At 44.6% G+C, this 14,977-nt stretch overlaps 1 protein-coding gene across 3 annotated transcripts in view; it reads left to right on the forward strand.

Moving 5' to 3' along the window:
* Positions 1-14,977, forward strand: part of SLC4A10 (solute carrier family 4 member 10) — a 139,836-nt gene that overhangs the window by 45,543 nt on the left and 79,316 nt on the right. For all 3 annotated transcript variants that reach the window (XM_066634347.1, XM_066634363.1, XM_066634356.1), the window contains 2 exons: positions 3,171-3,309; positions 12,710-12,870. In XM_066634347.1, the coding sequence (XP_066490444.1) occupies positions 3,171-3,309; positions 12,710-12,870 (300 nt within the window). The remainder of the gene's footprint in view (positions 1-3,170; positions 3,310-12,709; positions 12,871-14,977) is intronic.

A 14,977-nucleotide genomic window follows, 5' to 3' on the forward strand; every position in this document is an offset into this window, starting at 1 on the left:
CCTAAAACGTCCCTCACCAATGCAGCTGAACCTGCACAGGGGGAGTTTAATAGTGGAACATCTCCTTGGGGTAAGCCCCAGCCACCACTATGAGTCAACATGGACCCACACCAGTGATACTGCTGGAGCAAGTCTATATTGATCCATGTTGATGAATCACACCCATGAAGGGAGATAGGATATGTTGTATGCCAGTGCCTCTGATCCTGCGCCCCCCATTCATAAGAACATAAGAACAGCCCCACTGGATGAGGCCATAGGCCCATCTAGTCCAGCTTCCTGTATCTCACAGCGGCCCACCAAATGCCCCAGGCAGCACACCAGATAACAAGAGACCTCATCCTGGTGCCCTTCCTTGCATCTGGCATTCTGACATAACCCATTTCTAAAATCAGGAGGTTGCGCATACACATCATGGCTTGTACCCCATAATGGATTTTTCCTCCAGAAACTTGTCCAATCCCCTTTTAAAGGCGTCCAGGCTAGACGCCATCACCACATCCTGTGGCAAGGAGTTCCACAGACCGACCACACGCTGAGTAAAGAAATATTTTCTTTTGTCTGTTCTAACTCTCCCAACACTCAATTTTAGTGGATGTCCCCTGGTTCTGGTGTTATGTGAGAGTGTAAAGAGCATCTCCCTATCCACTCTGTCCATCCCCTGCATAATTTTGTATGTCTCAATCATGTCCCCTACTCTTTTCTAGGCTGAAGAGGCCCAAACGCCGTAGCCTTTCCTCATAAGGAAGGTGCCCCAGCCCAGTAATCATCTTAGTCGCTCTCTTTTGCACCTTTTCCATTTCCACTATGTCTTTTTTGAGATGCGGCGACCAGAACTGGACACAATACTCCAGGTGTGGCTTTACCATAGATTTGTACAACAGCATTATAATATTAGCCGTTTTGTTCTCAATACCCTTCCTAATGATCCCAAGCATAGAATTGGCCTTCTTCACTGCCGCCGCACATTGGGTCGACACTTTCATTGACCTGTCCACCACCACCCCAAGATCTCTCTCCTGATCTGTCACAGACAGCTCAGAACCCATCAGCCTATATCTAAAGTTTTGATTTTTTACCCCAATGTGCATGACTTTACACTTACTGACATTGAAGCGCATCTGCCATTTTGCTGCCCATTCTGCCAGTCTGGAGAGATCCTTCTGGAGCTCCTCACAATCACTTCTGGTCTTCACCACTCGGAAACGTTTGGTGTCGTCCGCAAACTTTGCAACCTCACTGCTCACCCCTGTCTCCAGGTCATTTATGAAGAGGTTGAAAAGCACCGGTCCCAGGACAGATCCTTGGGGCACACCGCTTTTCACCTCTCTCCATTGTGAAAATTTCCCATTGACACCCACTCTCTGCTTCCTGGCCTCCAACCAGTTCTCAATCCATGACAGGACCTCTCCTCTAATTCCCTGACTGTGGAGTTTTTTCAGTAGCCTTTGGTGAGGGACCTGTACATTTATGTACATTCAGGCCTGTACATAAAAGTAAGCTGCTTGGGAGGATGGGGGTCCATTTGATTGTGTGCTTTATTTCTGTGGTATGTGTTGGTGCTTGGAGAAATCCTGGAAATTTGACCGCATTCATTTATTCATTCATCTAATTTCCATCTCTAATGTATTTATTTAAATTCTATGTTAATTTTTTTTCCCCCAGCCCTTAACACTGTGCCTGATATTTGATGCAGCCCTCTGGCTGAAAAGTTTGGAGACCCCTGATCTAGGGCATAGAATAGTGACATGTCTGCTTATGAATGGCACTGTACCTAATTTTTTCAGTATGTTGTTGATGCTGCATTCAAGAACGGTCTTCATCAAGAAAGATGTCCATGAGTTGTTTTTTTGTTTTTCCTTTTGCTCCTCATTTTACTCTAATACCTACAGAAAGATTGGCAAAGCCTACTTATCAGTACAAAACTGCCCGACCTATCAGAAGCACCTTATTGCTAGCTTTGGCATGGTTAGCATTTGCTCTCAAACCCAGAATCAAGTGCTAAAACAGTATGTCAGTGAGATTCCACTACATGCACAGTTGAATGCTCCTCTCTACTCATTCCTCTACCCCTCCACCCCTTAAATTACAACACAGTCTCTACATCCGCTCAAGAAAGATCTCTGGGTATCCTCCCAGCTGTGGAACACAGTGGCAGCAACAGCAGCCATCAACCTATTTCTGGAAATGCAGATTCCATTCAAAGTGTAATAATGAGAGATTTGCCTTTTTGATGCAAAATCGGGTTAAGGGACTGACATGGCCTTGGAGGAATAATAATAATAATTTTTTTTTTAAACCCATTGCATTATACAAATAACTGTAAGCAGGAAGCACTATGATGATTGCTGGAATAATTCTGTTATTTAATACCAATAAGCACAATACAGCCATGATTTTTTCCTCATACAACGTATCATCTGAGTATAAAATACATATTGCACTAGAAGAGAATGTGTCGTAATGGTCTTACATGAAGCATAAGCAGCAACATCAGGAATGCCATGTATCCATTATTATTATTGAAACTTATTCCACGTATATAGTACCATCAATGTGTGTGCCACTTTTCAGAGTGTTAGTATCTGCCACAAAAAGCTTACAATCTAAAATTTGAGGCAGTAGAAGAAGGGAAGAAAGATGGAAGTGGATAAAACATATGTGATGAATTCAGTGACTCATATATATCTTTTGTTTTCGTAAGGAATGAGGACACACCTAAGGAGTAAATAGAATTCTAGGACATATTATTAAAGAGAGGCATTTACGTAATCTCCTTGATTTGCAACTCATTGATTTTTCTTTAAAACAATGAACTTGCCAGGCAACAGAGCTTCAGCTGTGACACTATGATGCATGCTGACTTTGAGAGCACGCATTAAAGCATGACTGAGTTGACAAGGTGAGATTGTTTGATCATGTCCAATAACTCCTGCTTGTAAAAGTTAACTATATGGATAACAGATAACTGAATCATCTTCCTACACTCTAGTCATTCGCTCGTTCAACTCATAAGAATGCCAGCTGCAGACAGTAACAGACAGGTGCTGGATTGTGTTTAAGATATTGATGCATGTAACACTCCCTCCAGTTGCCATACTGGCTGTTTTGTCTTTGGGGTAAATTCCCCTTTGCCTCCGTTTGACTTTCTTGATTTCTTTTTTCCCCAGATACCCCTTCACAGAGAGTACAGTTTATTCTTGGAACAGAAGATGATGACGAGGAGCACATCCCTCACGACCTGTTCACTGAGCTTGATGAATTGTGCTGGCGCGAAGGCGAGGACGCTGAGTGGAGGGAGACGGCCAGGTGAACATTGCCTTCAATGCATTTTGTTTAGTGTTTGGTGCTTATTGAAGAGACCTAGTGGTACCTGTCAAAGGTGAGACGGGAAGTCTAAAATGCCCATTTTTGGTTCACACAAAGCAGGGTGCATTTAAATAATCCAAATCTATTAATCCTAATCCAAATCTATCCAGTTAGCATTTCTGCTATGCACATCTCTCCTCATACAGTTGTCATCATCTGGATTTAATATGATATATAGCAGGATGAGGTGTTGTGTTTCTAAACTGCGTTTACGTGCACTGTTGAAAAGAACAGAAAAGTTAGAAAACTCCATTATAGCTATGGTATGTCTCTGTCTTTTTTTTACTGAGCTTATTTTTTCAGGTTAGATAACATAATATAGTGAATTATCACTGTTTACTACAATGAGGTGGAGGAGGGCATTGCATAATACTTTACAGTAGTAATCCTGAACTAATAACACAGCTTTTAGGGTAAATCCTTAAACACAGCTCTAGTGTAGTGGGCATTGATCTGGTGATCATTCTAGGACCTGTGGAAGAAGGCTTTCTTTATTCTTTACTGCTAAATGTGCTCTCACTATGCTGTTGTATTTGTTGGGTTTGTGCTATAGCAACCCCCATTCTATACAGGGAGATTCCAACCTGATATTTCATGGCGTGGAAAAGACATTGTCCAGATTGATCAACAGACTGCTTACTCGTAGGTTATAGTTATTGGGGTAAATCCATGTTGCTTTATATGATTGTGCTGAGCGAGGGCAGCATTTTGTAAGTTAAGTGGTTTTTAACCTTTATATCCCCAGAACCTAATCTGCTTTAATCCTAATTTGCAACACTGAATTTACTTCTTACTTTGAATCGGTGCATTATTTTTACACATAATTAATTATAATCTATTATCATCATCATCATCATCAGTGGTGTCACAGCCCACTGCAAGTTTGGACTAGGATTTTTGGGTGCTCACTAGTTCAAACACTACCCAAGAGTTTAAGATGTTTATTGAACAAAATTATTATTTTATCTATTTAGGGTGCAATCCTAACCCCTTATGCCAATGCTTTCCAGCACTGGCATAGTGGTACCAATGGTACATGTGCTGCATCCTGCGGTTGGGTGTCACTCATGGAGGCCTCCTCAAAGTCAGGGACTGTTTGTTCCCTTACCTCAGAGCTGCATTGCCCTTATGTCAGTGCTGGAAATCTCTGACATAAGGGGTTAGGATTGCGCCCTTAGATATATTTTTTATCTTCCCCCATCTCCTCCTTGAAAAGCTGCGGACAAATAAAGAACATAAGAAGAGCCTTCTTGGAACAGGCCAAAGGCCCACCTAGTCCAATATCCTGTTTTCCACAATGACCCATACCCCTCTCCAACTGTTACTATCCTGCAACTGGTATTCAGAGGCAGACACCTGAATAGATAAAGAGGCTAGGTAGACTTGGCTTTTACACTAGATGGACCAATGGCCTGACTCAGTATCATGCCAGATTTGTATGTGAGTATCATGGTGCCAGAGGTTAAAGACCTATGATTAACAGCCCTATACCTTCTCCTTTCCCAGTAAGACCTGTGTAGCTGGAGCCCATGCTGCATCCTACTGGGGGGGGAGGAGTCATGGAGGTCTCCTCTGAGTAAGGGAATGTAAGCCAGGGTGGATCTACTTGGACCTGCATCTGCAATATTGCTGGCACAAGTCCATGTAGACCAGGGTCAGGGGTTGGGTCCTGGAAGGGGGTTTGGATTCTACAGATGCCACTGCTGCCAAATCCACCCCTTCCTGGATTCACTCCTCTCCACCCCATCACCACTTCATTCTGCCTCTGCTGCTGGCCTATCTAAAGCAGTGGGCCTTCGCTGATCCAACATTGTGGGCAAGGCCACTCCTGCCTCTCTGGACACTGCCGGAGAGATTGTTATGACTGCCATAATAAGGTAGTATCCACTAGTGCAGGGGTCAGCAACCTTAAACACTCAAAGAGCCATTTGGACCCATTTTCCAGAGGAAAAAAAACCTCGGGAGCCACAAAACCCTTTTGACACCTAAAATGAAGATAACACTGCATATATAGTTGTTTTTTTTTTAAACCTTTATGCTCTTATAGGTCCCATTTTTATAAAGTAGCCCCCTCTTGTAGCTTTTAGTTAGTTTTGTCATGCATTCTTGTCCTGTGTTTTCAGACGCCTGGTCCTCTATGGTGTTTTGCCTGATTCCAAGGCCATTCTCTGCCTGGAGAATTATGCCCACTTTAAGCAAATTAGCTCCCCTTTCCTCCAACAAATGACCCTGGTTCTGCCCTGCAGTCCTGCTGGACCCCACCTCCAGGGTAGCTCCCCTGTTCAACCTGCAGAGGTCCTCTCTCTTGCCAGCAGCCTCCCACCACTACAGCAGACCCTGGATCATCAGCAGGTCTTGGGCACAGCAGCCACACTTCAAACTCCAGTGTCTCTAGCAGTCCCTTAGTCACAAAGTCAGTCAGAGTATCCAAGGCAGAATCCAAAGTCAATAAGCTAAGTCACAGTCCAAGGTCAGATTCCAAAGTCAGTCAAATCAGTCAGCATATCCAAGTCAAAGTCAATAAGCCAGGTCAGATTCCATAGTCAACCTGCACTCCTTCTACAACCCACAAACCCTTCCTGCCTCAGGTGCTCTTATATCCCTGAGGGCCCTATTGCCTTCAAGTGGCTGCAGCTGTGCAGCACACTCTGCTGGATGCCCAGGCTTACCCTTAAAGGGGCCACTGCTGACACCACATCTACCTCCTCACCAGATCTTCCTCGATTCCAATACAAGTGGGGGGGGGGGGAGCAGATCTCTATACAGACCAGTGCAAAAACAGGGAGAAGGTGCGGGGGAGGGAAGATCTCTATATAGATATCACAGCAAGACCATTGCAAAACCCCTTGCACACAGAACCAACAGATGGAAGTTGGGGGGGAGGGCAGATCTCCATACATACCAGTGCAAAAACAGGGGAAAGGTGTGAGGGAGGGAAGATCTCTATATAGACATCACAGCAAGACCAGTGCAAAACCCCTTGCACACAGAACCAACAGATGGAAGTTGGGGGGGGGGGAGCAGATCTCCATACATACCAGTGCAAAAACAGGGGGAAAGGTAAGTCAGCCCCAGTAGAGTCAACGGGGCTCACTCCCAGGGGAGTATATATACACTGCATATATAGTTTGCGCTCCCCTCTTATAGGTCACAGTTATATAATACACTTCCCTCTTCTAGGTTCCACTAAAAATCAGGTCCAGACCCACAGTTGGAGAACAACTGTTTTAGATTGTGCACAGGTGAACTGCTTGTGAAGGATACTGTCATTCTTTACTGTCATTTACTTCTGTACAAATGCCTTTCCACACAATACTACCTCTGAACAAGACCACTTAGTACTACTTAACACTGTTCACAAAGGTGCTCCTGAACAAACAAGCTAAGAGTTCAGAACTGCATAAAATAAAAGGTATACTAACAGTGATTACTTCCCAACCATGAAATATGCTTTGGTGCTACATATACAGTATGTTACACATACAGTATACAAACATATACAGAATACCATCTGGTGCAGGGGTCTCCAAACCCCTTTCAAGTTTCCAAGTGAAGGAAATGGCACAGTGAGAGGGTGAGTGAGCGATGGGGGGGAATGCTGAGTGGGGAGCTTGAAGGCTGTAATCCTGTGCACACTTTCCTGGGAGCAAGCACAATGGGACTTACTTCTGAGGAGACACGCACAGGATTGTGCTCTGAGCTTGGGAGGAGGACAGAGCAGCTGCACTCAATTGCTTGCTTTTGCCTTGGCTCCGTGGGGTCAGGTTCGTTTACTCACCCTTCCCTACACGGGCAGGCGGCTGGTGCTGCGGCTCGGGTGGGAGGGAACGTGCGGCGGCGGCGGCGGCGGCGGCGGCGGCGGCGGCTCTTTGGGCAGGAGCTCCCTCTCCAATGGTGCGCAGCCGCAGGAGGTGAGGAAGCTGCGCCCGTGTGCTCGGGCTGGTGAGCAGTGGCTGCTTCACGGGAGGGGTGAGCCCCTCCCCCCCATGGCTTGGCCCCGCAGGGAGCCACAGGAGAAGGCTGAAAGAGCCGCTTGCGGCTCCAGAATGGCAGGTTGCCGACCCCAGCACTATTGGAATGCAAGTTCTACTAGCAGATAAACCCAATAGAACTGGGTTGCTAGTGTAAAGTTTAAAAAAAGCCAAGAAAGTCTGTTGGAATATCCGTGGATTCCTTTTCCTTCTGATTGATTTGCTTCAGCCTTGGATTTACTTGTAGATCATTGAAGCAAATTCAAGACAGAAACATATTAATGGGCTTGTCAAGTTCCAATAGGTAATTAGAAAATTGTGCCGCCCAGAGTAGCAGGTGCTAATTAATCCAGTAGAAAAAGATTCCATGGGTGCCAGTGGGAGTTTTCCTTCTAGCAGCCACTGGGAGGATTCAGATCACGGCAATGGATTAAAGGGCAGATCAGATTGCCCAAATCAAGGCAATGGGGGAAACAAGTCATCCTCCCCACTATAGTCCAGATTCAGGAATGGGTACAGAAATGTTAAGCATGATGCACTTCACTTATAGTTTGATTGTAATACTTTGAAAAAGGTAATGGTATTTTCTTGCAATACTTGCATGCCATGTGTGCCCAAGATATTTAATTGGGTTTTCCATTTTGGTGTCTGATCATCATCTCTGAATATGTGTGCTGTTCACTATTGCATAGTTCTAGAATGATCAGTGGCATCCTTCAGTCAGGGAGACTATGGTATCGTGCTCTGAAAAGTGCTTCTGGAACAGCGTCTAGTGTGGCTGAAGAGGCCAATTTGGGAGTGACAATCCCTTCCACACTGGGAGCAAGTGCAGTCTGTCCCTGGTGTGTCTCCCTGGCTGTGGGCCTTCCTTCTTTGCCTCTTTGCCTCAGTCTGTTGGGCAAGTACCTCTTCAAACTGGGAAAGGCCATGCTGCACAGCCTGCTTCCAAACGGGACGCTCAGAGGCCAAGGTTTCCCATCTGTTGAGGTCCATTTCTAAGGCCTTCAGATCCCACTTGCAGATGTCCTTGTATCACAGCTGTGTTCTACCTGTAGATTGTCATTCTAAAAAGTGGGTCCCAGTGTTAAAAGTTTGAGAACTGCTGCATTAAGCTGCTAGTAAGTTGACACCCATGGGGGTGTGTGTGTGCACCACTAGTGACCAAAATTACTAAAATCACAGTTTGGAGGAATAATACCATCATGTTATATATCAATCAATGTGTCATTTCATGCAGAATGTGTTCTATCTTTGTTCTATCAAAAGGTACAGCCAAAAAACCAGTGGGGGTGGAGTGATGGTACATCACCACGCCCACCACCTGGGGTATTGACCTGCCCACTGCATGGGGGGTGACGCGCTGGCATCCCGCACTGGGTGACATGAACCCTAGTGATGCCACTGTTCGAGAAAGCCAACATGATGCAGTTATGGAGGCCTTGTATGTAGGATCTGTGTGTTTGGCATAATGCTCAACCAAGGTTGTTGTGTGGTTAAATCCTTCTCTGAGCTCCAAGAAGAGAGCTGAGATATGAATGTAATACACAAAGCAATTAAAAAAAATAAAATTACACAACTGTTAAATGGGAAAACAAACAAAATTGCAGATCCAACTCTTTTTCTATCAGGCTTCAGAAGAATCTTTAATTATATCAGTCTTCAGAACAATCTTTAATTACTAGTTCCAAAAGAGATAAACAGACAGATTCTCAGCAAATGTCTGAGCAATCTGGTGGGCCACTGTGGAAAACAGAATGCTGGACTAGACAGGCCTTAAGTTCTTATGTATATTGGTATCTGTACTGTAGAAGAGCTGAGTTGTACTTTATTCAGACCTGTGTTGCAACTTCCAGAAGTGCTTAGCAAATTCAGCATGATAGACATATTTTTTGAAGGCCGGTCTCTAAATGGAAGTGGTGTGCTATGCTGAACAAACATAAGAATAAGCCTGCTGGATTGGGCCAAATGCTCATCTTGCTCAGTAGCATCTCAACGCGGGTGCGAGCTGCACACCACGCCACCTGAGTCTCCGTTTGGCTATCTTTGGCCTGCTCCTGGCCCACTCACCTCATACTCTCACCCGTGACTGTGTTTTTGCTGCTTACCAGCGAGAGGATGAAGTGACTGGTCTGGAATTGGCAGAAGATTGCTAAATGGAGGCAGGCTTTTTGCATGTAAAGCAGTGCTCTGGAAGGTCAGGGACAATGTGATTATGTCACATTATGTCACCCCTGAATTTCCGGAATGCTGAGCTCATGCAGATAAGCAACACACTGAGTGGCACCCACCCCAGGGACACCCCTGATCTTGTTCAGCACATTTTTTTCCAGAGCAGCTAACCAGACACCTCTTAGAAGCCTAGAACCATGAGCTGAAGGCTCTCTCCTGACATTGCTCCTGTACCAGTACATGATGTCTGAATCTGGAGAGAACATGTAGCCAGCTTGCTTGGCAGTCATTGATAGACTTGTTCTCCATGAACTTCAGCTCACCAGATCCATACTATGATAAACTGACTTGGTACAGCAGAGTATAGGGCTTGCATGTGAAAAACCTAGATACGGGTAAATTTTGATGTGTCATGATATTGCCACATAGCCATACCTCATTAAGACCTCATTAATTATTGCCTCATTAACTGGCCCACCTCACCCCAGCACTGTCTGTTCTAGTGGCTGTCTGCTGGTATTCATTTGCATCTTTTTAGATTGTGAGCCCTTTTGGGACAGGGAGCCATTTAGTTATTTGATTTTTCTCTGTAAACCGCTTTGTGAACTTTTAGTTGAAAAGCGGTATATAAATACTGTTAATAATAATAATAATAATAATAATAATAATAATAATAATAAGAAGAAGAAGAAGAAGAAGAAGAAGAAGAAGACTGTACACCAAAATAAATCAATTTTAAATTTTTTTAATTAGAATGTTTAATTAGAATGTTTAATAAAACATACTGTACTTGTAATACTTCATATAAATATCTAGCTTGTTTTGCCCAAAATTCTTGGAGTACATTTTAAAACAAATGTTTAAAAATTAAAAAAATTTATAAAGTATTCAGAAATAACCCACATCAATATAAAACATGTATTTCAGCGCTAGCCTATATAAGCCCACTGTTTTTAGTAGAACTTACTCCCAGGTATTAAATATGCATAGGAAGTAGCTGGGCAGCACAATCCTAACTTACCAGAGTCAGGATGGTGTAGTGGTTTGGGAGGTGAACTTAGACCTGGAAGATCCAGGTTCAAATCCCGCCTCAGCCACAAAGCTTTCTGGGTGACCTTGGACCAGTCACTTTCTCTCAGCCTCACCTACCCCGAGGGTTGTTGTGAGGAAAAAAGGAGGGGATCAGCCGTGTACACTGCCCTGAGCTCTTTGGAGGAAGGTATAAAAATGTAATAAATAACTTATGCTGGAACAGATAGGCCGGCAGGCCTGTGCTGTATCCAGTGCAAGTTTCAGGCTGGCGGAGGCTCAGCTCCAGGCAAGGGGGGAAAAATTCCCCTCACCCTGGGGACAGCCGCAGTGGCCCCAATGGGTCTACTTGGATCTGCACTACCTAAAGATGTGGTGCAGATCCGAACAGAACGGAACAGCCTGGAGCCACTCCGTGCTGCCCAGAAACGGGGCTTGGATGTGGCATAAATACCAGATCCTGGCCTTGCCTCTCTCTCCCCGCCCGTCCACCCACAGGCCAGCCCGCTGCCCTCCCTCCCCCCTTCCCTGGAACATCGCCTCATACTAATAAATTGAATAGGGGCACAATCCTAACTATCAGTTAGGCTGGCGCTAGTCCCTTGCCCCAGTCCAGGAGGGTCACAAACGTGCTAAATGCTCCTTCTCATGAGTTGACTGGGCCGGTGCAGGGTTGCACGCTGACCCATGGAGGCCTCCGCACCAACGCAGGGAGGGAACATTGCGTTGGCCAAGCTCAGCCAATGAAGGGGTCTGGGAAGGGCAGAGAGGAGGTGGAAGGGAGGCATTCTGAGGTTGGGGAAGGGTGGATGGAGGGCATTCCAGGGGGCGGGCGAGCAGGGAATGGGAGGGGAGGTGGGACCTGGGATCCCAACCCTGTTCTCTGAGCAGCGTGGAGCGGCTCCAAGCCACTCAGTTCTCCTTGGACTTGCATCACCTCCTGAGGTGGCACAGGTCCGAGGAGACCCATTGGGGCTGTGGTGGCTTATCCAGGTGTAAGGGGAAGAATTTCCCTTGCCTCCAGCTGAGCCAATTCTGGCTTCAATCTAGCACTGGATATAGGGCAGGCCTCCTGGCCTGCCTGTTGCAGCGCAGGATAGGATTGCATTAAGGGGTGACATATTGGCTGGAGTTCAATACCTCTGGGAAGGCACCAGCTGTAATTTAAGGAAGAAAATATAGAATAGGGATCAACAGCCTTCTTCCTCATAAGGACCAGACATCAGATATGTTAAAGTAAGAAAGCTTGCGCGTTGAATAGGCATATGTGAACTTCCTGATTACGCCATAGAGCTAAGTAAAAAGAGCTGCAGTGAGACACATGCTCAGACAGAGAATGATGCTCAAAGGAAGCTTCTGCTGTTGGTCTGCTTCCACTGTAGGCCTTTTCAGAGATAGAATTACAAACTTGAATTCTTTTTTAGGATCACTGGAGGCTGGGTGGATATATATTTTTGGAATCATGGGCTGGATGATTTTGGGTGGTGGGCTGGATATGGCCTGTGGATTGTGTAGTGGTTGGCCAGGTTGTATAGCCAGGATGGTGTAGTGGTTTGAAAGTTGGACTTTTACCTGGAAGATCTAAGTTCAAAGCCCTGCTCAACCATGAAACTTCCTGTGTGACCTTGGTCCAGTTACAAGAGTGTAACATGCTGTTTAGATGTCATTACTTATTATATTTAGGCTGCAATCCTAACCACACTTTCCTGAGAGTAAGCCCCATTGAACAAAATAGGACTTACTTCTGAGTAGACCTGGTTAGGATTGTGCCCTTACTTTATTAGAGATGAATTGCTGCAGTGTCATTTGTTTAAGTATTGAATTTTTAATAGCTTTGAAAATTAATTTTTGTTTTATTTTGTAATGACATTGTGGCGTTTATCAGACTGTTTTTTTGTTGTTGAAATTAGCTTTATATGAACTGTACTGAGTTTATTTTTATGGATGTAATAGTTTTACAGTGTTCTGCTATGTGTTTGTGATTGAATTGTTTTTATGTGTTATTGCATTTTGATTATTTTGATTTAGTTCACTGCTTCCAGCCTCTCTTAAGAAAGAAAAATGGATTATGAATATCAAACCAAACAACATTTGTAGTGCCTATTTGAGTGTCTTCGCTATTGCACTTGGTCTTTTTAGTTCCCAGATGACTGATGTGTTTGCTTGCTTAGGTGGTTGAAATTTGAAGAAGATGTTGAAGATGGAGGAGAGAGGTGGAGTAAACCATATGTTGCCACTTTGTCCCTTCATAGCTTGTTTGAGGTGCGAAGTTGCATCCTCAATGGCACTGTGCTGCTAGACATGAGAGCCAATTCTTTAGAAGAAATTGCAGGTAAGTGTGTCTTTCACACAGTAACATGTGATGTGTTTTAGCCTGTATTTTAAAAAGCAAAACACCTTGTGTAAGGTGTGCTTGATTATATATAGCAGTGTTTCTCAAACTGTGTGTCGGGACCCACTAGGTGGGTTGTGAGCCAATTTCAGGTGGGCCCCATTCATTTCAATATTTTATTTTTGATATATTAGACTTGATGATACCATGCTACGTGACTGCATTTGGGGAAATGTGACAGACTTGTACTTTTAACAAGCTACTATGTACATTCTTTTAACAGTGATAGTAAATGGGTGTGTCTGGAGGGTGGACGCGCCCTGGAAGTGGCCTCAGGTTGCATCAATTTGGCTCCAATTTGGAACCAAACAGACACAGGGGTGGGTGGCTGGGCCCAACTGGCAACCCATCTAGGCATTGGGTCACGATCCACAGTTTGAGAAGCACTGTAGTAATCTGTTTTAAAAGCTAAATAAAAATGTCTCAGATTCTGATAAGCATCTTGGCTTTACTGGTTGTGAGTAGGCTAAGGGAGAACAAGTATCCAGTTTAGTGTGGCTATTTTTTTTGAAGAGAAGCATGAAGAGAGATTACATTCAGAGGAGTGTGTGTGTGTGTGTGTGTGTGTGTGTGCGTGCGCGTGTGTGTGTGTGTGTTCAAAAGCCACCAAAGTTATGGTGGAAATATATTGAATTAATGGAAGTTTAAATGTTCCAAACAAATTATGTATAGATCAATAAATCAGTGAAGAGTTAGGATGAGTTTGCCAAAATGTTTCCAGGAAGTAGGTTTAATCTCTGCCCCAATTTGGAGACTCTGTCATTTTGACATATGGAAGCAGTATGAGAGAGTATGTATCAGAGTGTGCTTCCCACATCTACTGTTCCAGTGATTCCCACTCTTCTCTTCTAACTGCTGTAGATAGAAGGCTTCTAATGAGTTAGAGCAGGGGTGCCCAAACCCTGGCCCTGGGGCCACTTGTGGCCCTCGAGTCCTCTCAATGTGGCCCTCAGGGAGCCCCCAGTCTCCAATGAGCCTCTGGCCCTCCAGAGATTTGTTGGAGCCCACACTGGCCAGATGCAACTGCTCTCAGTGTGAGGACGACTGTTTGACCTCTCATGTGAGCTGTGGGATGAGGGCTCCCTCCATTGCTTGCTGTTTCACGTCCATGGTGCAGTAGTGGCAGCAAAGGAAAGGTCAGCCTTGCTTTGTGCAAGGCCTTTTATAGGCCTTGAGCTATTGCAAGACCTTCATTCATTCATAAAAGTTCATCTTTAATAAATTTATTTCTGTAAACTTATGTAAATTTATTCAAATTTAAAATGTAAATTAATTATTTTTCCCTCCCGGCCCCTGACACAGTGTCAGAGAGATGATGTGGCCCTCCTGCCAAAAACTTTGGACACCCCTGAGTTAGAGAGTAAAGGGACCAGTGAACCAGAAGGTGCATGTTCTCTTACTGCTTCTGAAGGCTAGTTTAAATATTATGGAATGTAACTTGCCATGCGTAACACTTGAAAGCTCTTCACTATTTGCTTTGGGCAGCACTGCATGGAACTTTTTGCAAGTCTCTACCTGGGGCTGTCATCTTTGAATTAGTTCTGAGCTCTTAAAAGATAGTTTTTGTGTTTGAGTCTGGCTATGATGTAGTTCATTGGGAAAACATTGTATCTCATGCCAGAGAGAGAGAGAGAGAGAGAGAGAGAGAGAGAGAGAGAGAGAGAGAGAGAGAGAGACTCTTATGGCTAGATAGGTTTTATCCTTTTGAATAAAGTCTACCATAAAACAGTTGATTGTTTTGTGGAAGAATCAATTAAAAGACAGTGAGGTCAGGTGATTTTGGAGTTTGCGACAACAGCCTTTTGTTGCTTGGCTTCAATAGGATCTGTTAGGCATGCCCAGTGGGAATGTGTTCTTTGGATAGCAGACAATCCACCCACCCCCATGCCACATCACAGGCTGCTCTTGAACATCCCCCTGCTTTCAAAGTGGCATGCCATGTGGTGTGGAAGCTGTCTGAAAAACAGATGCCCCAAATTCCCTGGGGGGTGGTGGTACAGAAGTAATTACAAAGATGTTTGGATCTCACAGGAGAACATATTCTGTG

Source organism: Tiliqua scincoides, chromosome 1, assembly GCF_035046505.1.
Source record: "Tiliqua scincoides isolate rTilSci1 chromosome 1, rTilSci1.hap2, whole genome shotgun sequence".
Classification (NCBI taxonomy): Eukaryota; Metazoa; Chordata; class Lepidosauria; order Squamata; family Scincidae; genus Tiliqua; species Tiliqua scincoides.